Source organism: Limtongia smithiae (genome assembly GCF_038497785.1).
Source record: "Limtongia smithiae strain NRRL Y-17922 unplaced genomic scaffold V1518scaffold_9, whole genome shotgun sequence".
In the NCBI taxonomy this organism is placed as follows: Eukaryota; Fungi; Ascomycota; class Lipomycetes; order Lipomycetales; family Lipomycetaceae; genus Limtongia; species Limtongia smithiae.
The window spans coordinates 69,571-92,927 of record NW_027117630.1 but is presented as its reverse complement, the minus strand read 5'-3'; the positions used below and the strand labels follow the sequence as shown (position 1 = coordinate 92,927).

The 23,357-nt window shown below is 55.6% G+C and overlaps 11 protein-coding genes across 11 annotated transcripts; 5 read left to right on the top strand and 6 right to left on the bottom strand.

The window, feature by feature from the left end:
• Window positions 1-1,190: 1,190 nt before the first annotated feature.
• Window positions 1,191-2,987, top strand: V1518DRAFT_456700 (uncharacterized protein). Its single transcript, XM_066906564.1, has one exon. It carries the CDS (start codon window positions 1,493-1,495, stop codon window positions 2,765-2,767), a length of 1,275 nt encoding a protein of 424 aa, XP_066758352.1. The 5' UTR covers window positions 1,191-1,492; the 3' UTR covers window positions 2,768-2,987.
• Window positions 2,988-5,579: 2,592 nt separating this feature from the next.
• V1518DRAFT_419306 (uncharacterized protein) lies at window positions 5,580-6,690 on the bottom strand. Its single transcript, XM_066904731.1, has one exon. The coding sequence runs from the start codon at window positions 6,315-6,317 to the stop codon at window positions 5,955-5,957; it is 363 nt and encodes a 120-aa protein (XP_066758351.1). The 5' UTR covers window positions 6,318-6,690; the 3' UTR covers window positions 5,580-5,954.
• Window positions 6,691-6,862: 172 nt separating this feature from the next.
• Window positions 6,863-9,008, bottom strand: V1518DRAFT_419303 (uncharacterized protein). The gene is made up of 2 exons (XM_066904730.1): window positions 8,476-9,008; window positions 6,863-8,402 (listed from the first exon to the last, which is right to left on the bottom strand). The coding sequence occupies exons 1-2, from the start codon at window positions 8,774-8,776 to the stop codon at window positions 6,898-6,900; spliced, it is 1,806 nt and encodes a 601-aa protein (XP_066758350.1). The 5' UTR covers window positions 8,777-9,008; the 3' UTR covers window positions 6,863-6,897.
• Window positions 9,009-9,114: 106 nt separating this feature from the next.
• On the top strand, window positions 9,115-10,178 carry V1518DRAFT_419301 (ribosome recycling factor-domain-containing protein). The gene is made up of 3 exons (XM_066904729.1): window positions 9,115-9,283; window positions 9,335-9,662; window positions 9,713-10,178. Exons 1-3 carry the CDS (start codon window positions 9,177-9,179, stop codon window positions 10,064-10,066), a joined length of 789 nt encoding a protein of 262 aa, XP_066758349.1. The 5' UTR covers window positions 9,115-9,176; the 3' UTR covers window positions 10,067-10,178.
• On the bottom strand, window positions 10,076-10,850 carry V1518DRAFT_419299 (ankyrin repeat-containing domain protein). The gene has a single exon (XM_066904728.1). It carries the CDS (start codon window positions 10,843-10,845, stop codon window positions 10,165-10,167), a length of 681 nt encoding a protein of 226 aa, XP_066758348.1. The 5' UTR covers window positions 10,846-10,850; the 3' UTR covers window positions 10,076-10,164.
• V1518DRAFT_419298 (uncharacterized protein) lies at window positions 10,851-11,908 on the top strand. The gene has a single exon (XM_066904727.1). It carries the CDS (start codon window positions 11,104-11,106, stop codon window positions 11,800-11,802), a length of 699 nt encoding a protein of 232 aa, XP_066758347.1. The 5' UTR covers window positions 10,851-11,103; the 3' UTR covers window positions 11,803-11,908.
• A 96-nt stretch (window positions 11,909-12,004) lies between these two features.
• On the top strand, window positions 12,005-13,920 carry V1518DRAFT_419296 (chaperonin Cpn60/TCP-1 family). Its single transcript, XM_066904726.1, has 3 exons — window positions 12,005-12,240; window positions 12,297-12,337; window positions 12,389-13,920. Exons 1-3 carry the CDS (start codon window positions 12,085-12,087, stop codon window positions 13,839-13,841), a joined length of 1,650 nt encoding a protein of 549 aa, XP_066758346.1. The 5' UTR covers window positions 12,005-12,084; the 3' UTR covers window positions 13,842-13,920.
• On the bottom strand, window positions 13,918-15,533 carry V1518DRAFT_438509 (methyltransferase TRM13-domain-containing protein; the record flags this gene model as incomplete). The annotated part of the gene is made up of 4 exons (XM_066906362.1): window positions 13,918-14,279; window positions 14,316-14,606; window positions 14,634-14,835; window positions 14,904-15,533. The coding sequence occupies 4 exons, from the start codon at window positions 15,531-15,533 to the stop codon at window positions 13,918-13,920; spliced, it is 1,485 nt and encodes a 494-aa protein (XP_066758345.1).
• A 265-nt stretch (window positions 15,534-15,798) lies between these two features.
• Window positions 15,799-17,244, top strand: V1518DRAFT_419292 (uncharacterized protein). The gene has a single exon (XM_066904725.1). It carries the CDS (start codon window positions 15,858-15,860, stop codon window positions 16,896-16,898), a length of 1,041 nt encoding a protein of 346 aa, XP_066758344.1. The 5' UTR covers window positions 15,799-15,857; the 3' UTR covers window positions 16,899-17,244.
• On the bottom strand, window positions 16,886-21,040 carry V1518DRAFT_419290 (sterol-sensing domain of SREBP cleavage-activation-domain-containing protein). The gene is made up of 3 exons (XM_066904724.1): window positions 20,953-21,040; window positions 20,131-20,901; window positions 16,886-20,074 (listed from the first exon to the last, which is right to left on the bottom strand). The coding sequence occupies exons 1-3, from the start codon at window positions 20,953-20,955 to the stop codon at window positions 17,039-17,041; spliced, it is 3,810 nt and encodes a 1,269-aa protein (XP_066758343.1). The 5' UTR covers window positions 20,956-21,040; the 3' UTR covers window positions 16,886-17,038.
• A 431-nt stretch (window positions 21,041-21,471) lies between these two features.
• Window positions 21,472-23,115, bottom strand: V1518DRAFT_428334 (major facilitator superfamily domain-containing protein; the record flags this gene model as incomplete). The annotated part of the gene is made up of 2 exons (XM_066906088.1): window positions 21,472-22,638; window positions 22,699-23,115. The coding sequence occupies 2 exons, from the start codon at window positions 23,113-23,115 to the stop codon at window positions 21,472-21,474; spliced, it is 1,584 nt and encodes a 527-aa protein (XP_066758342.1).
• Between the last annotated feature and the right edge of the window lie 242 nt (window positions 23,116-23,357).

Genomic DNA, 23,357 nt, shown 5'->3' with positions numbered 1-23,357 from the left:
ACTTGGAGAGCGGCATGGCCGCGCACGCGTGCGACGTACCGCCCACCTCAGATGGAGCACACATCTTCTGTCAGCCGCAGTGCATGGAAACGACTCCTGCTAGCCCTACTCCGCCCGCATATCCAAAAATGGCAGCTTATCCCCCTTCGGAAGGAGAGGCGGCAGGCATGCATGCATGCGCAACCCCTGCTGGGCCTAGGCAGGAGACCCCTGTTGCGTCGCGGGACCGCTCTGCCCTGCCGGCCGTCTGCCACGCGAGGGCCGACAGTAACGACGCAGGCATCGTCGACGGCGGCGCTGGGCGTAAGCGGGGTCGTCGAGAAGCTGGCTAGAACGCGCCAAAGAACACAAGCGATCGGATAGAACACGCCGTTGCGTGTTCCATACCCGCGTGCGCGAAATGAGGAACCCGCGACGTTTTGCGGGGCTGGCTAGCGGAATGTATCCAGCGTTCTAGAAGGCTCGGCTACGTGCGGGCAGCACACACTGCGTCTGCTCTGTCCCCCGAGCCAGGCGCCCGCGTCGCGCATCCCGACTGGTCCCGCGGCGTCTCGTTTCTTTTTCGTGTCGTGCCGGCGACCGCGAGAAGAGTTGACCACGGCGATGCGTGGCGCAACAGAGCCGAGCAGAGAGACGCAGCGGGCGCCCCGCCCAGCTCGTTTTCCCAGGCCGCGGGCAGAAGACGGCTGTGCGGACTGCGGACGCACCGCGGAGCAAATCGTCCATATGTTCTGTCCCTTGGCTGGGGGGCTGAGAGGGCGGGGGCGGCCGCGAGGGGCGGCAGACGGAGGCCCGCGATGCCCGAGGCGGCGGAGAGCGTGCAGCGGATGAGACGCAAACGGACACCACCGAGACGACGACGGCGGCAGGCACAGCCGCAACCACGCTGAAAGAGGAAAGGCTCGGGTGGGCAAGTCACGGTGGAGCAGGAAGCGCAGACTACAACAACCACGGCGGACGGCTAGAAAGTCAGGGTGCTTGAAAACATACGATAGGTGCATAAGATGTGCGTGCGGCGGCTGCGCAAGCTCTGCGCCATGAAGACTAGCGCGGAGGTTAAGCACGCGGCGGCGCAGGTGTCAACAAACGAGACGCATGCGTGCTGCGCAACGGCGCACTAATTTGCGTCGAGCTCTAGCCCGGGTGTTAACTGCTGACCGCTAGAGCCGGGCTGCCCAGCGGGTGCCGTGGCTGTGGGTGCGTGGCGGTGCGCGGTATTCCCCTTCCCGCCGTCTTCTCTGCTTCCACCGTTTCGCCCGTTGAAATCCACCGGCCCCCGGGCGGGCCCCCTCGGCCCCAGCGTTCTATATATCCCGTCAACGGTCTCCGACGCCCTCCTGCTCTCCTCTCCTCCCCGCTTTCGCCTCACCGTAACCCCCTTCCAGCCCTCCCCTCCTGCGTCCTCGTCTCGCCCTTCTGCCGCCCCCTCCGCCGCCAGGCGCCTGCCAGCACGGCTTCCATACTATCCTCCATCCCGGCGGCAGCCCCGCCCATGCTCTACATGTCCTACCCGCCGCCGTCCCCGCTGCCCCCCGATCTGCGGCTCCCAGGCACCGCCGTCGCCTCCGCCTCCAGCCCGGCCCATCGGCGCGGGCCTTGGTCCTCGTCCGAGGACGAGCGCCTCATGCGACTCATCAACATGCATGGCCCCACGAACTGGGTGCGCATCTCGCAGTTCCTCAGCACCCGCACCGCGAAGCAGTGCCGCGAGCGCTACCACCAGAACCTTAAGCCGTCGCTCAACCACACACCGATCTCGCCGGAGGAGGGCGAGCTGATTGAGAAGCTCGTTGGACAGCTCGGCAAGAAGTGGGCGGAGATCGCGCGACACCTGCCCGGCCGCAGCGACAACGCCGTCAAGAACTGGTGGAACGGCGGCGCGAACCGGCGGCGGCGCGCTGGCTCTGAGGACGGCAGTGCGACCGGCTCCGCCAGCCCCAGTCCGCAGATGCAGTCAGCCGCAAGTGGCAGCAGCAGCACCGACGCGCAGTCGCGGTCACAGTCGCACTCCGCGTACCAGACTCCGCCTGGCTCCATGTCACAGCAGTCGGGCTTTCTGCCCAAGCAGCAGCAGCAGCAGCAGCAGCAGCAACCACAGCATATGCATCCGCAGCAGTATTACGGCGTCCCGCTGGGCGCCACCGATAACGAGTACTTCCGGGCTGCACAATACGACGTCAGCACGGCATCGCAGCCAACCATTCCGCCATCGCAGCCACTGCCGCCACAGCAGCAACTACAATTGCAACCGCAGCAGCCGCAGATGCAGCAACCGCAGCAACTGCCGCAGGCTTCCGCCTCGACCTTCTACACCACCTACCAGTACTCCACCCAGGCATCGCCGCTCTACGCACCGCCGTACGGTCAGTCCGCGTACGCGTACGTGCAGCCGCAGATGGAGCTACAGTACCCGGAGAACGTCGTGCTCGTGGACCCGATGGACACGCACGGCATTCCCCGCGTCGAGCACCAGCAGCACGCGCACCACCAGGTGCAGCACGCGCACCAGCAAATGCCGCACCAGCGCAGCGCCATGAACGACAGCATGTCATCCGCGCTGGAGCAGTACCAGCTCGCATCGTCGGCGTCGTCAATAGCCGCGGCTGCGGCCTCAAAAGTATACGGCGACCCCGTGGCGCCGGCCTACGTTGCGTCAGCGGACTACGCAGTCGATGTCGGCGCTGTCGGCGACGAGGACGACCTCGAGGACGAGGAGGCGCGTCGGTTACGCGACAGCCGGATGAACATCAACCGGTTGATAATGTGATTCGACGGGGGCTGGTTCTCTTGTATTATTACAGACTTGGATATTGTCTTGTGGGATTCTGCCTACTTGCTGTCGTTATGGCTCGAGGATAGATCGGGGATGGGTTTGTTTGCATGGTTTTGTAACATTTGCATTGTGTCTACACGGCATCGGATCAGTTTTGCACGGTTGTATATATAGTGTAGGAAGGCGCGGTCGAATTGATTTATCAGAATTTTAAAAGGTCTGTGCGCTGCGGCTCGCACGCCAAGACAGCGTGCGCTTACGAAACCTGGTGTGGCGCAGCAGGCGGGTGATGTGACTGGCAAGTGCGAAGTGTGCTACCCGGCGCAGACACGTTGCGCGGCCGGCCAGGCAGGCCGCATCCGTCGCGGCCGCCGGCCAGGACGTGATCCGCGAGCCCATTATGGCGGCCCACGGGAGCGCTGCCAAGCGGGACGCGATTGATGTACCGTTCTTCGTGAAGCCGCATCAGCGGCGTAGCACGCCGGCGTCGCTACAACTGTTCCCAGCACCACCTCTTCCGCATAATTGCTTTTTCTACACTCATGGCCGGCATTGTCATCTGCGAATGCGGCATGTGTTCGAACACACAAAGACCCTCGGCCCTCGCGCAGACGTGCGCGCCGGCGCTGCTAAATACCTCCGGCTTTTCAGCGCGTGGACGCAGCAGCGCGAGCAGGTCGATCCGGCGGGGCCGGCGTACGAGCAGATCGAGTATATATAGAGGAGAACGCGCGTGTGAATGGACTGCGAGCGACGCCACACGCCGGCCATACTCGCGCAGTCGGTCACACAATGCGGCACATTGGTCTGTACAAGTCTGTCCCTGGGACCGCGCCCTAGACGCCCTCCCGGAGCAGCAATTGTGGCGGCGTCGCAGTACACGGGCGGCCGCCTCGCAAGACCAATGGAAACCCCGCCGCTGTCGGCGCTGGCAGTGCGGGTGCGGTGGGCCGCATCCACCCGTCGAGCTTCGAGACGCGAGGAAGCCGCGACGAATCATACGCAGGGGCGGTGCCACATAACGGGTCTTCCAGCGGCGGGGCCGATGCGTAGACTAACATTCCAGATTGCCGAGAAGAACACGGGGTGACTGTGGCGGTGCGGCCCGCGGAGGCGGCAGCGGCGGCGGTCTTCTGCGGAGACAGTCAGGCGATATTTAGCTCGCGACAGCGTCTCCTGGCTGCAACGCGTTCCGCCCGCGGCACTCAGCTCCCTAAACCCGGGCCGCGCGCACTCGCCGTTGTCGCCGATGGCGCACGCCGCGCAGACAGCTCAGACACGGCCACGCGACGGACGCACGCGCTGCAATGCGGTCGCAGTCGCAGCGCGCGACTTCTAAGGAGTCCGCCAACGACAGACGGTGCGGCGGGACCAGGGGGTGGGCGGCTGGCCAAACCTCGTGTTGTAGCAGGCTGACAGGCGGACGCGTGGCCGAGAGGCGGGGGCAGGCGGGGGCCGTGCTGCGCGCGGAATGTCGAGTAAACCTCGGCGCGAGGATCGCCCTCGCTAAGCGTGACCGCCGCGTTCGGGCATCGCCCGGACAGGCAGCCTTCTAGAGGTCGGCTGAGTCTTCTCCCGCCGCCGCCGCCCGGGAGGTCCGCCACGTTTCCAGGGGACGCACGTGACTCCCCTGAGTGTGCTGCCGCGCCGGCTCGGCTCCGTCCGCTCGGCCAGCGGCCGCCAGCCCTGCTAGTCCCGGCTTACTACTGTTCGTGCGCACGACGGACTCTCCTGCTCAGGCGCCAGACCGCTGCCGCTGCCGTCCGCGATCCCCGGTGCTGGCGTCACTATGTGCTGCACTACGCGTGGCGGACAAAGTGCTTGCCCGTCGGTGCTCGCGATGGCATCCAGCGCGCGATCGCGCACTGTGTCGCCCGTGGCGCCGTACGGCCACGACCGTTGGCACTTCTGGGCTGGTTCGCCCATGCGCAATCTAGCACGCGGCAGCCCGCACGCGTTCCCTCTTGGCCGTGTCCCATCTCTGCCGCGGGTGGGCCGCGACAGGGATGTAGCGGGCGAGCATCCACTAGCAAGCTGCTGGTGAAGTCAACCTAACTAAACTGCCCTGAGAAATTTGGCCTGCAACAGGCTTCCACCCCCACCACCCCCCTTATATTTCCTGACCCGCGGTGGCCGTATCGGTCCTACTTATCGACTGCGGCCTCCAACAGTCCAATGGATCAGCAGCGCGCTAGCCGTACTTGTCAGTGGATCAGATTTGCTATCATGCTAGGCAACGGGTGGAGTTGAACGCTTCGCGCCAGTTTCCCCCCTTCCATGCACCCGCGGGCCCTCTCTACTGTTAACTAACCACAGGGAGGCGGTTATGTGGACATCTTGCTCGCGCACGTTCGTAGGCGGCGTATCCGATCCTCACGCGTGTTATCACACACGGACGACAGCACTTTTGTCCAATTCTGATCTGCCGCGCGTGTGGAGCCGTACGGTATAACTTCTGGCCAGCTGCTAGTGCGCGGATACGAAGTCTGTGTTGTCGTCGTGCATGCGCGTGCCCTTGCAGGCGACCCGTGTGACTTCTATGACTCCACTGTCTGCTGCCGGCAGGACAAGTTAGGCAGTTGGAGCTCGACGGCACAGGACCGGTATTGCGCGCGACTACGCCATTGTGCATTTCTCGACCGGCCGTGTGCAGGCTCGCGGTGGATGGCGAGAAGAAGGCGTGTTGGCGAAACAGAAGGCAGCCATCTAACCGTCTGCACATGCTACGCTGCATGCCACATATTGCGCGTGCCGTCTATCGAGCTTGTGCGCATCCCGACTAGGGACAAGGCTACGATGATGATTACGAATCAATGTCTCTTGAATGTTCTGCCATGCCCGAAGAAACCACCTCTCGACCCGCACAGTTTCTTGACCGTGTAACGTTCATTTCCAGTCTATTCTTCGCGTCGTTACGCTGATGCTCAGGAGGACCGGTCTAGTCCACTCAATGAGTTCTCCATTCTTGGCGCTTGTCTTGCGCTCATCTCGTGCACAGTCGGCGTCTGCATGCCTCTTCTCCTGCGCTGTGTATTTCGCGTGCGCTTCCCATTTCATCTTGCATGCCCGCCGCCAGAACTCGATGCAGCGCTGCGCTACCCCACGTGGATGCGCTGAGTAGATGGTGCCATACCTCTCTCTTCACAACGGACAGAAGAATGCGAACGACAGAGCCCTATTTCTAAACCCGACAAAATGCAGTCATCGTTCTGCCCGTACTGAGCAACAGCTCAGGCGGCGACAGTGTGTTAGACAAAGCTAGCTCGCTCGTCACAGGTCTCATTTCTCCCTCTTCTCCACATTCCCACCAAGGGCCGTTACTCAGAACTTTCTCCCTTGCTGACTCTGCCTGTTTGCGGTTTGCCATGTCCTGTGTTCGAGCTGTGGCATGTTTCAGTAATACGTCACACAAATGACAACATGTCTTCAACAAGCTTTCGCACGCGGGAAAGTCTGCGTCCCGCCTCCTTCCGCGCCTGTGCCGCACTGCCGCACACACAACTGACGACACTCTGCACACACACAACAGATACACGCACGCCATCCGGCGCTCTTTTCTTTTTCCTCGCGTAATTTGCGCGCCGCCAAGTTACGGCACGCACAGACGGCAACGAGCGCTCGCGCTCGCTTACCCTATCTGTGCGGGAGCAGCGCATGGGCGGGTATATAAAGGAAAGGCTGCGATCGAGAAACCAAAAAAGCATAGAGAGCGGCAATAGTGCGCACTAGGCATGTTACGACGGAAATTTCTTCCGGACAGTATCCGAGGCGGACACGACGCGCACAGGGCAAGTCGCCCTGCGGCCTGTCCTTTTTGTGTGTCGGCGCTTCGCTATGCAGACAAAAGCTGCACAAGAAAATTAGTTAGCGCAGAGGAGGCTGTTTGCAAAACAGGTTTGCGGAGGAGGATGCGCTCGAGAAGCGCGGGATTCCCGGCTTAGGAGCTGGATGTAGCTTTTCTACGTGGCTGTGTCGGCGGGCTACCCGGCCGGCTCTACAACGTTGAAGCGGCGCTCCTCCTCGGCGGCGGCCGCCAGAGTGCTCTGGTCTGACCACTTCCAGCACGACCTCCTGCTCTTGCTTCTTATGTTCTAACAGAAATGCAATGATTTTTTGGATTCTACCTATTCCTGCTCGTTCAACGGATGGGGCGCGTCGTTAAAGCTCATCACAAGTGCGAGTAGGTTGATGTCCGAGACCTGTTGACCGCGCGATGTTAGCGAAATTCCGCTCGACGCCAGCCGCCACTCTCGCGCTCGCTGTCCGCCCAAAGGGAAACTCACCTTCCACTGGATATCGTCCGCACTCTGATACAGCAGCTCAGGTGTGAAGTAACTTTTCTTCATCCACGGCACCAGGTACGACCAGTTCATGCTCATCTTCGTGCCGGGATCCAGCTTCATGAAGGCGCTGTCGTACTCGCGGCACTGGTCGACATAGAGCTTCATGTCCTCCTCGGTCAGCTTGAATGTCTGCGAGTCCAGGCTCACGACGGTGCGCAGCATCTTGTAGCCGTCCTTGTCCATGCCGTCGCGACCGATCAGGAGCTTCTTGCCCGTGACCTTGTTCACAACACCAACCGCGACCGGCGCCTCAATCACGATGTCGACAGTGAACTCAACGCCCGCCGGCACCTCGCCGTCAAACGGCTTCTGCACCAGCAGACGCGGGAGCACGACGCAGTCCTGCGAAACGCCACGCAGCTCGCGCACGTATAGCATTGGGACGATCTTGTCTTCCTCACTGTCCGACAACGCGACCGGCGGCTCCAGCGGGCCGCTGCCGTACCTGAAGGCCTCTGCCTCACCGGAGTCATTCACGACACGTTTATGTACGTCAAACAGCGACACCCGCGTCCTGTCGTCCTCGAGCGCCCAGTCAATGTATGTCTCCCACTCGTTCCGGTCCGCGATGTCGTCCTCCCACCTCTCCTCCCACTGCCCGACGAGGTTATCCAGAACACCGGCTAACCGCTCCGTTACCACGCCGTCCTCAACAAGCCGATGTCGCACCTTGAACGCAGACTTGTCGCCAACGATCTCGACTTCGCTAACAACTCGATCCACAAACTCCCGCGCCGCCAGCGCCGCGCCGCGTAAGAACTCGTACGCGAGATAAGTCCGCATCGGTTCGATATTGCGCAGGCGCGGGTCGCTCTCGCGCTCAGACCCAATTACACTCAGGAACGTGTTTGCAACATTACGCATCGACGTGAACCGCGCCACGTCCTTGCGGTTGCTCATCCACCCTTCCGCTTTCGTCGCATCCAAAAATGGCGGCAACGTAGCCAGAAAACTATCAGCGTCCGGCGACACAATGTCTTGTCCTGTGATACTCGTCTGCAGAATCGTTAGCGGCATCAGCGGCTCCTGCTTTGCGAAAAAGCCCCGGTCGATTGCCGTCACAGCTGTTAACGAGTACACGCTGAACACGATCCCGCTGAAGTAGTCTTGTATTCTAGATATAAAATACCTAAAAAGACCTTCTCTCGGATCACTAACCCCGACGCTCAGACGCATGTACATCATTTTTTCCATCTTCGGGCCACTCGGCGAAATGGAAAACACGTAGCCTATGAGTCTATAGAATCGGGTATGCGGCGGTTCTGGCGTCCCAGGATAAAAGAAAGCTGCAGAACTCATCATCAGACACTCGGTGCACACACGCAGCACAACAGTAGTTGGCAACCAGGAACAGCATACGTAGCGGACACAGCGTTGCAGGAACCCTCTTGGAGAACGTTGCTTCATCCAAAATCTCGACGTCCTCGGACTCGGGCGTCGGTTTCCTCGTAGCCCGCGCTGGCATACATGCGTGAAAATCGCGGTGCTGCAGGAAGTATACCGACGACAGTAGTGGGCAGCTACTCTTGGTATGTCGTCGACGCATGCCGCATGATTCACCCGACAAGGCGAGACGCTGCGCAAGACATGTACGTTTCGCCGTGCATAGAAATTCGGTGCCAGTACTGAGAGCTCGTCGCGTACAGCGTGAGAGGATCATTGCTGTCGAGGCGCGTCGGGAGTGCTATATGGTGGTTATGGCGACGTTAGAGCGAGCGTACTCGGATTTGGTTAGAGAGGCGTGCTGGGGAAGTCTGTACTGATTCGTGAGCTTTCGTCGGTAGCAAGTCGCGTTTCTTGCAATGCTTCTCCCACAAGATACTCGGTATATCACAGTCGCAACTGCAAGAGCGAAAAGAATGTTGGTGCTGAGGCCGAGGAACTACCGTACCACACGGTTCATCAGCTGCTGTAGCAAGTATCGACTCGACTTGTTGCAAAAGTACAAACCCCGCGTGCATGCCTTTCTCGAAGCCGCAGCGACTTCGACATGCTCAAATTTCATCAAATTGTCCCTGCAATCGATATCTGTACGGAGCTCATGTACTTGAGCTTCAACAATGGCGTCGAAATACGCGATGACTGCGGGCTGCATTTACAGTGTTGTGACGATGAGTTTGCGGCGGCAGCTCATGTGCGTTCCACTGCGTCGTACGCTCATGTTCAGGTACCGTCCCCGGTCTTGATCCATTTTTTAATTGCTAACAGCAGTGTCCAGTTCCGGACACCGAAGTTTTACATGTAGCACAATTCTCTACAAGAAGCCAAACAAAAAGGGCCCTCGCGCGCCTGTAAATGACAAAAGCGAGGATGTCGAAATTGTCGAGATCTACGACCTCCAGGTGTTTCAAGAGAAATGCAACAAGCTCATCAAGCAGTTCACAGAGAAGGCGCAGGAAGTGCGGATGGGACAAGCAGATGTTAAGGTACTTAGTGCCCTGAAGGTTCCAATCCCGCAGAGCGCGACGACTGAGTACCTCAGCAACATGGCCGAAGTTGCGCTCCGTGGAGGTCGACAGCTCGTTGTCTCAATTTACGATCCTGATGTATGTGTAATGTATTGTGCACAGTCGCGCAGAGGCTAATTGTGATATAGATGGTCGACGCTGTCTCGAAGACTATCATTCGCGCGAACCTCAACATGAACCCTCAAGTCGACCCCGCGAATCGGCAAACACTGATTATCCCCGTTGCGGCACCTACGCGGGAGAGTAGAGAAAGAGTGATCAAGGTTTTACGGTCAGAATACGACAAAACCCGAGGAAACAACCGCGGTCTGGCCTCCGCCAGAGAGGAGGCTCTTGATGAGCTCAAGAAGATGAGCAAGGCCGGGCATAGCATCGATGTCGTTCGCAAGCTGCGAAAGGATATTGAGAAGATTGCAAAAACTACTACGGACAAGTTAACGAAAGTCATTGACGATGCATCGAAATTGGTTATGAGTTCGTAGAGATGGATGTCAAAACCTGTACATAGTATAATTTATTTCCATGCAATACAACATCCCATGTTTGTCATTGCTACTATTGTACATTGGCAGATAATAAATCACTGGTCTGTGCGTGGCCGAACGCTTCGGTCGCTCAGCTCTTCAGAAGACGAGACTTCTGCAAGTTGTAACCGGACCGCATTCTCAACTAGCTTCTTGATCCCGTCCTCCGGGTTTTCGGATCGTAATATTTCTGCAATCTTCTCTCTCCGCTCCGCAACCTCGGGGTCTTGCATGTCCTCATCGGCAAGTTCGTTCTGCCGCTGAAACGAGTATGTAAAGTCCCCGCTCTGGATGATCCTGTCCGCTTGAATCTCCCTCCTGATCTCATCTTCCAAGTTGTCCGTCTGTTGTCCTTCTAAATCTCGTAAATACGCCACAACGTCCTCCCACGGCTCGCCGTCTTCCTCAATCTCCTGCTCGAGCTTTTGCCGTGCAGTCTGACCGGCGCTGTTCGTATGCCGCCAATCAGCCTTGAACTCCTCAACAAGCACCTTTGCAACTTCGACATTTTCGACAGTAAACAGCGGTGTCTCCCCATCGTCGTCTGTAATGTTCACATTCCCGCCCTCCGAAACGAGAAACCGCAGAAGATCGAGATGTGAGTACGAAGCGGCAGCATGCAGCGCGGTATAGCCATTCGGGTCTTGGTCATTCGCAGTGTGCGATCCCGTGGCAAGATATGCCCGCACAGCGGGAATGTTGTTGTCTGACGCCGCGATCCAGTAATTCGACGTCATTATTGCGATCGATCTTCGCAGTTACATTTGTGAACAACTTTTGAACTGCGGCTTATGCATAATCACGTGACTTGTCTTACATGTGATCAGTACGCTCTCTCGTGTTCCGCGCAGTCTTCTTGTAAATCGGGCGCTACGGGCTATCTGCCTGGCATATTTTGTTCAGTAATATCTTTTTGGTTGTGTTACTATACCTAGAACGTCAGATTTTGGAGTATTTTTTGTCCGTGCCCGAAGTATCGGCACGTGTTATCAACGATGCTTCGCACTACTCTCTTTCGCGTCCGTAAATCAACGTCCGTCAACCCGACCAAGCGCAAGGCGGTACGACAGATCGATAATGCAGAGACAAAGCTTCGCAGAAGGAACGCCGCGGCAACTCTAGATATTCATACCCAACTCGCAACGTCAATACCGGAAAGCAATACCCTTGTGTTGAATGAATCGATCAGGCTGATTGGGACAGCAGACAGTGACTCTGTCAGACATGAGCCGATGAACAAGGATGATGAGCCTGCAGCCAACCCGCTCGCGCCAGATGCTGCTGATTCCTTGTTTGATTCTGACGACACCTATTTGGCAGAGCCATCACTGATCAGTAGTTCCGATGATGATGACAGCGATTTTGCTCATGCGTGCTTTCCCCGCACGCCACCGCCGGCGTTTGAGATGGACAAACAACAGGCTTTGAAATATGTGTCACAAGATCTGCTGCAGTATCTGGGATATCTTCTGGACAATGACGCTGAGGATTTCGACAGACGCGTAATTCTGAATGTGATTCAGCTCATGTACGATATTGAAGAAGTGAACCTCGAGCAGCGCCAAAAGTTTTTAGATCTCTGGGATACCCAGGCGGACGACGTGAAGGTATTTGTCATGAGGTATCTCTTATACAACTGCAACATGACGGTGATGCAACGCGGCGAGTCACGTGCGCTGCGTGTGTGTTCTTAATTAGACTTGACTTTTTTTGGACCTAACTCCGGTATTAGTGAGCTGAATGGGTTCAACTGTGAAACGATTAACAGAGATCGTGTAGAGCGCAATGCGTAATAGAAATGTCTTGCAAAATGGCGAAGTACGTAGAGATGTGGCTGAGTGCCGCGCCACACCGTGTCGGCGCCACAGCAGCCCTAAACAAATTTCTTCGCGCTTCTGAACAGAACGCGTCTAAGTCGCGCCTCTGTTCACCAACACCACAACCGCCATTTCTCCGGCCGACACATCCGTTGCAAGATGAATTTCGGTGGCCAGACTCCTACAATTGTCGTGCTGAAGGAGGGCACGGACACTTCGCAAGGCCGAGGACAGATCATCAGTAATATCAATGCCTGCCTCGCGATCCAGGACACCATTCGCACAACCCTGGGTCCGCTTGGATCGGATATTCTGGTGAGAGAGCTGATTTTGAGGATTATTCAGAGCTGTGCTAACTAGCATGCTTATAGGTTGTTGGATCGAGAGGCGAGACAACAATTTCCAATGACGGGTTAGTGGTTCCGATATGATTGGCTTCTTGGATAGTCTAACTGTTGTCCAGTGCTACCATTCTAAAACTTCTGGACGTCGTGCACCCGGCGGCGCGAGTGCTGGTTGATATCTCCCGCTCACAGGATGCGGAAGTCGGCGACGGCACGACGAGTGTTACCATTCTCGCCGGTGAACTCCTACGTGAATCGAAGGCATTCGTTGAGGAAGGTGTATCGACGCACATCATCACGAAGGGCTACCGGAAGGCTGCGCAGCTAGCCGTGAACAAAATTAAGGAGCTTGCGGTCACCATCGACCGTTCGAACGAGAGCGAGTTCCGCTCGCTGCTGCAGAAGTGTGCGACGACGGCGATGTCGTCCAAGCTGATTAACCAGAACTCGGATCTGTTCTCGAAAATGGTAGTCGACGCCGTGATGACTCTTGACCAGGACGACTTGGACGAGAAGTTGATTGGTATTAAGAAGGTTTCTGGCGGTAGCATTGAGGATTCAGCGCTCGTCGCCGGCGTTGCCTTCAAGAAGACTTTCGCATATGCCGGCTTCGAGCAGCAGCCCAAGTCATTCTTGAACCCGAAGATTCTGTCATTGAACGTTGAGTTGGAGCTGAAGGCCGAGAAGGATAATGCCGAAGTCCGCGTGGAGCAGGTCTCGGAATATCAGGCAATCGTGGATGCAGAGTGGAAGATCATCTACGACAAGTTGGAGGCAATCTGCGCGACAGGAGCGAAGATCGTGCTATCGCGTCTTCCTATCGGAGATCTCGCCACACAGTATTTTGCCGATCGAGACATTTTCTGCGCTGGACGTGTTCCCGAGGAAGATCTCCAGCGTGTCGTGCAGGCGGTTGGCGGCAGTGTACAGTCAACCACTACCTCCATCAAGCCAGAATACCTCGGAACCTGCGAGAAGTTTGAAGAGCGTCAAATCGGCGGCGAACGATTTAACCTGTTTACGGGATGCCCGAAGGCGAAGACTTGCACATTAATTCTACGAGGTGGCGCGGACCAGTTCATCGAGGAAGTGAACCGGTCGCTGCACGACGCGATCATGATCGTCAAGCGCTCCGTCAAGAACCGCTCCGTCGTCGCCGGCGGTGGAGCGATCGACATGGAGCTGTCAAAGTACTTGCGGGATTACTCGCGCACGATCGCAGGCAAGCAACAACTAGTCATTGCCGCGTTTGCGAAGGCTCTCGAGGTCATCCCGCGCCAGCTGTGCGACAACGCTGGCTTCGATGCTACCGACTTGCTAAACCGTCTCCGCATGCGTCACGCGCGCGGAGATGTGTGGGCAGGTCTCGACTTCACTACCGAGGACATCTCGGACAACATGGACAAGTTTGTGTGGGAGCCTTCGTTGGTGAAGGTTAATGCTATCCAGAGCGCCGCAGAGGCGGCGTGTTTGATCTTGTCTGTTGATGAAACCGTCAAGAACGATGAATCTCAACAGGCACAGGGCGGAGGACCGCCAATGGGCAGAGGTAGAGGCATGCCCATGCGATGAGCGTCATGACCATTTAACATATCATTCAATTAATTCTGTGTTATTTGAGCGTGTAAATACAAATTATTTACTTCCATTATTTTACAGCTAGCAAGCACACATTTTCTGGAGACACGTGTTTGTTGACATATCTGATGGTCTCTACCTTGGTGAAAATATTCTGATCTTCAAGGTTACGTGCGCGGCAGAAGTCTATAATCGCACGTACTTTCATGCCAAGCTTTTCGCGATCAGAAATCGACAATCCAGATGGATGTATACTGCCAACCAGAGCTTCGTCGTCCTCAGAGGAGCAATCCGCGTCTTCAGATTCACCTTCGTCTTCCTCTTCAGTCTTGTGCTGCTTGTTATCATCGACTGTTGTCCTATTCTTCTGAACCGGCCGTCGACCACATAGAGCCCACGAGCTCATTCTCACTAGTATTTCAAAGTCTCGCGCTGGAAATGCACTAGTCGCGTCACCGCCGTCGCTACGGTTGCGCGCGTGATCAGTAAGGTACTGCAATGGAAACGAGTCATATGAGCATTTCTGTCTGCAGCAGAGCGCGATGAGAATGCCCTTGACGTCGCGGTGCCGTGTATGTTGTGATTGAAGAGTGTCCTCTATCTGTGAGGCGGGCGAGAGAACTCGCATGCGCTCATAATTCAATAGACATTGCACTGTAAGATCGGTCGCGGCCCCACAAAGATGTTTCGAGATCGCGACGATGCCGCCATCAGAGTCTCCGTCATGTACGTTTTTCCCTTCTTCTTGTTCATTTACCTCTCCGGAAATCAATGTCCCCTCATCACCGATAAGTTGCAGATCCTTTATATCAATTTTGAGCCGCGTGACGATCGGAGTTGCGCAGTTGTGGGCCCCCGCAATGTCGTACGAGTCTTTCGCAATTTTGGTGTCTAGCTTGCGCCGTGTTCCGCTTCTGTCGATCAGAAGTATCCTCACGGGAGTCGACAGGCTATTGTGGTACTTATATAATAGTCCGTGGAACATGTACTGTCAGTTTCACTTGTCGTTAGTCGGAAGATCGTTGGAGATTGAATGGCGGTGATTTGCGTAGTTACCCGTGAGAGCTCGCCACGGCCAGCGCCAAACTCGATGTAATAATTGCGCAGAGACAGCAGATTTTCAAAATCGAGGGCGGATATGAGAACGCCTTGCTGGATTGCGTGCTTCTGGTTGGTAAGTTCGCTCATCCGGCGAGCGAGCCCTTCATGCGGTATCCACTTTGTGTATGCCGGCATTGGAGATTGCGACGATGGCGGTGACGGCGACGATGTGCTAATGTACGGTACTTCGTATCGCGTGTTGGCGATGTGCGTGGCATAGAACGAGTTCACAAATGCTGCGACCCTTTCGTACTCCAAGGGCTGGATCGCCATGGCCGCTGGTGCTGCTTCTCCTTCCGACGTTGAAGGTTGTAATAAATTGACATCTTTGGAAAACCACGTCTGCATTTTCAGATGCTCCCTTGCCAGTTGTCTCTTTTTCTCACATTTTAATAGGTGTCTTCTCAGTTCGGATTCCCGCACCGTGTGTCCCGGGTCTATCATACACACGACACGTTTTCTGCAGCCGCGCCCTATCACCACATTACCGTTGCTCTCACTCAGCTCGCTATCGTTCCCATTAAATTGCTGCTGTTCAATCATCAAATGCTGCGCACAGTACTTGTCCCCAGCTCGTCGCGTCATGTTGCACCGCCGCATGTGCTTGTGCGGAAGTAGATACTCGCATTGCAGCCTGCCACTTGTGTCTGTCTTCTTCTGCTTCCCGTGCTTCCACACCGTCTCGTTCTCCATCGTTGATCCCTGGTGTTGAACTCTGCTTGCTTAGATGCTGGCTAAGTCAACAGCGTCCTCATCGTAATTTCTGCAAGGCCAAATTTGTTGTCGAGGCTTGCAGACGTACAGTGATTCTTTAAAGTTTATAGGTTTCAATGAATTTTCGATAGATGATCCCCGCGAATTCATCGGCTACCAGTTGCCTTACTGGTTGCTCGTTCTCCACTGTCTTCCATGGCAGTGTCCTTCGTGCTGCGCAGTGCACACCGGAACCCAGTTCTTCATCTCTATCGTGCCCTCCTTCGACACGCGCGGGTGCTCGCGCACCAACACCAGCACTGCACACCATTCACGCTTACCGACGCACACACCTTGCGCGCCAAAATCCGGTTCAGCTTCCGCAAACATAAAGGCGTCGTGTCGACGACGCAGTGTCGTAACCTGCTGGCGTCTGCACACGTTGACGAGCGACGGCTGCGCATTGCAGCTGCTGTCAGTTCAGTCGACCATCCAACACGCCGCGACGCGCTCTCTAGACTACACTCCGATGCAGTACGAATACGTGAAATAATGGAATCCCACCGGGCCGCGAGTACGTACGGCACTATGCGACCGTTCACGGACGTCGAGAAAGCTGTGCATGCAGAAAAGCAACGCCGGGATGCGGCGATCCGGCTCGCGCTGCCGTTGCTGCGGTCTCAGTTTCCGCAGTATCGAGCGGGCGCAAAATCTCCGGAGGAGGAGCGCGAGATGGCGTATGAGCTTCATCTTGCGCAGCGCAAGGCGCGCGATGAGCGTATTAAGCGCTACCGTGCGCGAGTACAACCAACGCCAGTACTCAAGCGACTCCAAGGACCAGTGCGCGACTTCGTCTTGCAAGCGCCGTTCAACAAGGGCTACCTCGCTGTGTTTCGTAACTTTGCACGCCTCATTCGCGAGGGCCAAAACTTAATCGACGAGACGCAAAACGCAGAGTTGGTGGCTGCCTATGCCGACGCTGAGGATGAATGGGAACGCGACGTGGAGTACAAGCTAACGATGCGGCAGTACGATCCTAACGTCACTTTTGGAAGCGTGCATCATGAGTGTGTCCGTGGTCTCAAAAACGTGAGGGATATGAACCGTGCATGCGGCAAGGAGCGCAAAAAAGTTCTCGTCCGGCGACTCGAGTACTATAAGATTGAGATTTTCCGGAACTCGCCGGCGTATTCTCGCATATTCACGTTCGACGACGATACCCTGATCGACGAGGCACTTCAATTGCCAGCATCATGACACATTTGTACAACAATCTGTACATACATCGAATATGTCGTTTATGGAACTTGATTCATGACATGAATAGATTTGATTTAGCATATATTATGCAGTTCATATATTACACCACGACATGGAACATCAAAAAATTACAAGGCCTAATCCTCTCGGAATCTAGCACCTGCACTCATCAGCCCTCCGCGCCGTGCTCCGCCTCCCATCAACCCACCATGCCCACCGCCGCCGCCACCTCCGCTCATCATTCCAGTTCCCATTAACCCGCCGCCCATCAGCCCACCACCGCTTGGTCGACTTATCGACGCACGCGGGCTACTCGTTCCGGCCGAACTGAAACTCGAGCGGCTGTCTTTTCGTTGTAACCGCCTCCGTCGGCTTACGTATGCTAGTCCGACGTCCTCGTCCTCTCCTTCGGCATCCGTCGGACTTATTACTTCTTCCGTGCCAAAGTAGAGCACCTTCACTGTGTTTCCAAAACCAACCACCATCGACCGATGTCCGAGTTTTGATACCGGCCCCAGGTGTGACACGAGTAGCTCCTGCTCGCCTCTGTGATGATGCCGCGTCGTTGGTCGGCGTCCGTGCCCGTTTTGTCGCTCACGGTTTTGTTGCCGCCGCCGCGAGTTTTGTCGCAAATCCGGCTGTATCGAGTTTGTGTCGGCGTTGTACTCCTCATCTGATGACAAGTCCCGCCTCCGATTAGCTGTGGAATGTGATATAAATCGACTCCGGCTGTCCTCCTCTGCTCGCAACTCGTACGTGCTCACTGTTCCGTCCATGCTCATGGTCCATCCCTCCCACTGATCCTCAACACGCGTCGACGCGGGGAGCGCTATGCTGTTGCTGCTAACCCCATGACCCGTTCCACTGCCTATACTTCCATTGACAGATCCGCGATGCCGCGGCTTATTTCCTTCGCTGCGCGATCCGCCTGCTGAGCTCGTAATATCCACACTTGTAAATTTTCGCCGCATACCCATCACGATGTTAATATCTGTAACCTCCCAACCGGACACATCTTCGAGCCAATGTTGGCGCTCGACCACACCCTCAAAACCAATGCACCGCTTCTCACGGGGATCTCGTTCGACACGCAAGCAAATATTCTTTCGCGCGCGGTTGGAGTTGACGTATGTGTGCATGATAAGCATCCCTGAGTCGCGTTCACAATACAGAATGCATAGCGTCGCAATCGTCGAGCACCCACAAAAAGGACAATGCTGAGTATGATCGTGAAAAGCGCGCAAAGTACCCCGTCGATAAGAGGCAATCTGAAATGTCTTGACGATAGTCCCGGTCTGCACGTCAATGCAATCCACGAGAATCCCCCGCGTGCGTAGCACCATACCGACTTGTGGCAGCGGGACAATCGTGCATGGCTCGTTGACTGGCACAACTGGCGACGGTGCTGGAGTCTGCATGTGTCGCTCCGGCAGCATTAGCGGTAGCTTTGGTAACTTTGATGGCACTGCAGGACTAATGAGTCCTTGCTGTTGTTCACGAACCGCGAAATAACCAGGCTGCGGTTGTACTCGCTGCGAGATCCAAGTAGTCCGCACGAGCATGGTAATATAGATTGAGCCATCCTTCGCCGCTGACACGATGCGCCTTGGCAACCGTGGTGTAAAGAGTCTGTCAGATGAGATCAATGGGCCATCGGAGATTTTGTGCTCAAACACAACACCGCCAGAATCCATCGCGATCTGGTAGAGTACGCCATTGCGACCGACAACGACTAAATTCACGCGAGTCACCATTCCCGGTACTTTTTCCGTAAGAAACAAAATCGTCGCTGGCGTAGCGTTGGCGAGACATTGCAGCTCAACAGACAAGACGAATCGCGAAGTTGCTATGCTCCAGCAATGGACGAATCCTGTCTTTGATGTCATCGCAAGATATCGGCCGTCACTGTCAAGAACAATAGATGTCAGTGGCCAAGAATCCGCAGCTAAAGGAACCTTGTGAGGCTTAAGCCGCCGTTTGGCATTGACTTGCCACAGGAGAATCTTGTGGTCCAAGCCCACGGATGCAACAACGCCATTGGACGATGTAGCGACCCGAACTACATCCAAACTGTGATACCCGGCCAAATCCTTCGTGACAAACACCGGGCTAGAGTTGAAGCGTGGATCAGGCGATTGTTCATCGCGAACATCTCGTAGCATTACTTCCAGAATTAATAACACCGCTGCAACGGCAAACGAGATCACGAGTATAAACTGCGCGAAGTACGGACATCGCAACACAGAGGTTTGTCCCATAATCAGAGAGCCGGTAGCTGGCGCTATTGGTATCTTCTCACCAGGGACATTCACTTGAAAGTAGTCTGGTTCAAAGATCTGCACCGCAAACGAGCTACGATGAGGAACAAGCGCAGACAAAACCTTACTTTCCACAAAGAATTCGTGACACCGAAACCATCGGATGACCGAGCTCGATAGCCAGTGCATCGTGCTTGTATCGTTTGGCTTCGCTGCGGATAACACAGAGTCGAACTTGTCAGATCCATTAACTCGCTGAGCCACGATAGGATGAAACTTGCTCCAGCGAAAGTATTGGCTCAGCGCAAAGTAATCGACATCGCACATGTAATGCCACTGAAGCGACAGTAGAAAAAACGACGTGATAGCAGCACCTGCTGCGGTTGTAGTCGGAACACTGCCCTGCGAAAAGAAACCCAGAATTTTCGGCATCGGATTCCACGATGTCGAGTCATCGACATACATGATATCCTCGTCGTCCGATTCGTCGGTCTCGGTTGAAGAAATGGCGAGACTCGTCTGAATCAAATCCTCGAGTTCTAATCGTCGGACATCAATAGATAGCACCGCGAGGAAATATGTCGTGTGAAGAAAATAGTCGATAACAAGGGCGACGATAACAAACATGCAAAACTGACGAACTGGCGCAGTGGCGATGAATACTGCGATGGTAAGTAGAAGGATGTTGGAGAGGTAGCTGACGGAGGACAAGAATCCAACTTTGCCGAACGCGGTCCCGATACGCACTGTCGCCGGCTGTTCCGGCTTCGTGTAGGTGAGCGCATTAACGAGACGGAACATATTTTCAGTCGCGATGACGATAAAGATGAAAGGAAACATTCGTTTAGGAATCATTTGAACGTCGGTGTGTGTGAACCGCAGAACCGCGGCAGCGCCGGTAAGCGACAGAATGACCTATACAGTGCGATTAGTCTAAAATGCGCAATCTAAAGCATAATTCCAAAGCATACTTCAACTGTGAAGGCAATAAACAAACCGATTTTTGATCGCACCGCCTTTATGCGCTTGAGCGATATAATAACGTACATCAGCGCAAGTGCATAACCGACACAAAGGAGAAAGTTTGTACGAATTGATAGTGGTGCAAGCTTGTACAGGAGCTCGATCTTGGATGTGCCGCCGCTTGGGGTGTCGAGGGCGACGTGCACGTTAGGAAATGGCTCTTGTCCGGAGGCGAGGTCTTGCTGAAGTTGCCGCACGTTTTCGTCCCAGATACCGGCCACGGACGACGTGTATGGGCGATAAAACATCGAGAAGGTGAGCTCGTCGTCGGGCTGGTGGTTTTTGGGAAGGCCTGGGGGCACAATAACGCAGTCGGTGGGGGGCACGCCGTGTGTTAGGCGCGCTTGGATTGCCGATGCAAGGTCGGCGAGGGGAACGTTTGTCGATGGCGACGCCCGCACGCACGCCTGCTTGACTGCGATATCGGGCGAAGCGGTGCGCAGGACGGGCGAGGCAAGGAAGGTGAGCGATGAGGCGCTGGTGCTGGGTGTGGCGACCGCAGCAGTTAATACCGACGTCTGCGTCCAGTCTGCGAACACCGCGCACAGCAGCGGGTACGCGAGCACGAGTGTCAGGGTCGCCGACCATAGAATTGCCGCCTGGGGTCGCCGGACGACGCGAACAGCATAGCGGTTGAAGGCGCGAAACAATTCATCCGTCGGTGTCAGCTCGTTCGCGTACCGCGTCCCACGGAACAGCGCCAACAGCACAGTCCGGAGCTGCGCAGTTAGCAGGGGCGCCGGACGGACAGCGGAAGGAGCAGCACTCACCATGGCGGACAGGATGAACCAGCGACGTCCTCGGATGCGCGGTGCGGAATGGATCACAAGCTGGCTATGTTGTCTTCACTGAGCGTCGAGCGCGCGAATCTCTCCGGTCGCTTGGCTCTGCGCAGCCCGAGCATTTTTGCGGAGGGCCGTTCAGCGCGTCCATCGCCGCGCCGCGCTTGCGGCACAACTGCACCGCCGCGCGCCGTCTGTGCCGCTATCTCCGGCTGCAAATCTAAAATTTCCGCTATCTAGCACATACGTGTAAAAAACCCAGGATGCGCTTCTTTTCCGACTCTCGGGAGACGTGCACGAGGCGTGTCACTTGTCAGCGCGAGACGGCGCGGTGGAGTAGCACTGTAGTAGCCGAGTTTGACTCATCCCATCGCAACAACACAAAGGGCCGACTTCCACACAGAGCGCATCGCGAAGACACCCAACAAAAGTGCAATGCAGAAAGTTATTTACTCATAATATGTAACAATTCAAAACTAAAACGAACATAAATGCGTCGGTAATCCGCTAGACCTTCTCCTTCTTGATGCTGTCCGAGTCCGACACGTCAATGTCGACCGACTGGGTCTTCTCGATGCCATCCACAACAATCATGTGATGATCCTTGCTGATCTCTTCAAGGCCAGCCGCAGAGTTGAGGCCAATATCTGCATCCTCGACATCAACAGCAAGACCGTACTTGTTGATCACACGGCCGCGCAGTCTCGCCTCGCGTTTAGACATGAAAACCATGAAACAGACACCAAGGAACTCGAGACCAATCAGGCCCGTGATGATCTGGTAACCGACAGGGTAGACCGGAGCCAAGCTGGACGGGAAAATCACATTGGGCAGCCACGCGTTGATCGCGTACGAAAGAGTCGAACCAACAGCAGGAAGCATGCCGCGCATTTCCGCGTCGTCCTGGAAAACTTCGGACATCCACGCAAGCATCATACCCCACAAGCAGTAGCCGATGTTAGGACAGAAGAACGCAAAGAACTTAAGACCATAAGGAATGTTCCAGATCGCAAGCAGCAAGTTGCCCAGGAAACACCATGCGACAGAAAACATAATGAACGGCCATCGAGTACCGACACGATCTGAAATGTTCGCGTTCACGTAACTCGCCACGAGCGACAGCGCATAACCACCTGTAGGAATCAAGTTGACCTGAGCAGTCGAGAACTGGGGTAGGGCATCAAGCCACAGGTTGAAGTATCCGGTGGTGTCACACACGTTGAACAAAACCCATGGAAGCAAGAAACCGTAGGGACGCCACGTCTTGAACATGTTCACGACACGCATCATTGTCAATTTCCTTGGTGCCTTACGGCCGACCTCTTCCATGCGAACGTAACTGTACTCCTTCTGAAGATCGTTCATCCACATCACGTGGGTGTTGATAGGGAAATCAGGAATAGAGTAGTAGCCCAAGAATGCAATAGGAAGACCGATGATGCCGTCGATAATGAAAAGCCACTGCCAACCCTTGAAGCCGCCGAGACCGTTCATGTGTTCGTAAACTCCGACCTGAATGTAGCCGGAGAACATAGACGCAACAGCCCACGCAGCATCGTACAACTGCATGCGCTTAGACAGCTCAGATGGAGCGTACCATGATCCAAGAACCATGGCAAGTCCGGGATAAGCAGTCGACTCAAAGAAACCAACGAGGAAGCGAATACCGTAAATCTTTGTAAAATATTAGTTCACATATCACAAGCACACATCAGCAGAATTTGATAAACATACACCATTGGCAGATTTGCAACCAGCAACAGCCATAACGAGGCCGGACCAGATAAGCTCGCAAGAAGGAATCCAGATCGAGGGACGCACCCTGTTCAGGATGAACTGGCAAGGAATAGCGCCGATAAGGTAGCCGCAGTTGAAGAAGGTCGTGAACAAGTTTCGCTCGTTACCGTAAAGGTTAAGATCCTCCTTCATACCGGAGACATAGGCGTTGGAGATGTTGGTGTTATCGAGAGTCTTGATGAAGAAAGAGAGAAGAGCATAGAGGAGAATGTTCGCGTCAAGCTTCTGCATGTACGCACGCTGCTTCGAGGGAAGTCTGAAAGTATCCCAGACCTGGCCGAAAGTCTTTTGTACCCAGTTGGGGCGGAAAGGTTCGTTAGGATCATCGATGAAGTCGGCGAACTTGGCGGCCATCTCCCCTCTGTCCCAACTGGACCTCGGTCGCGTGCGGTAATCATATGGCCCAGTAGACTGGGGCAGAGGACGGGCCCAGTCCAGCTTGTGGTTAAGTTTTTCCCAGTCAACCATTTCGACGGTGCAGAGAGACGAAGACAGCGATGCAGAGAAGCAAACACAGCGTGGGGGACTGGCACAGCTATATAATCCACAGGCGAGCCTGCGCCAGCACGAGCATGTCACGAACTCGAAATATCAGG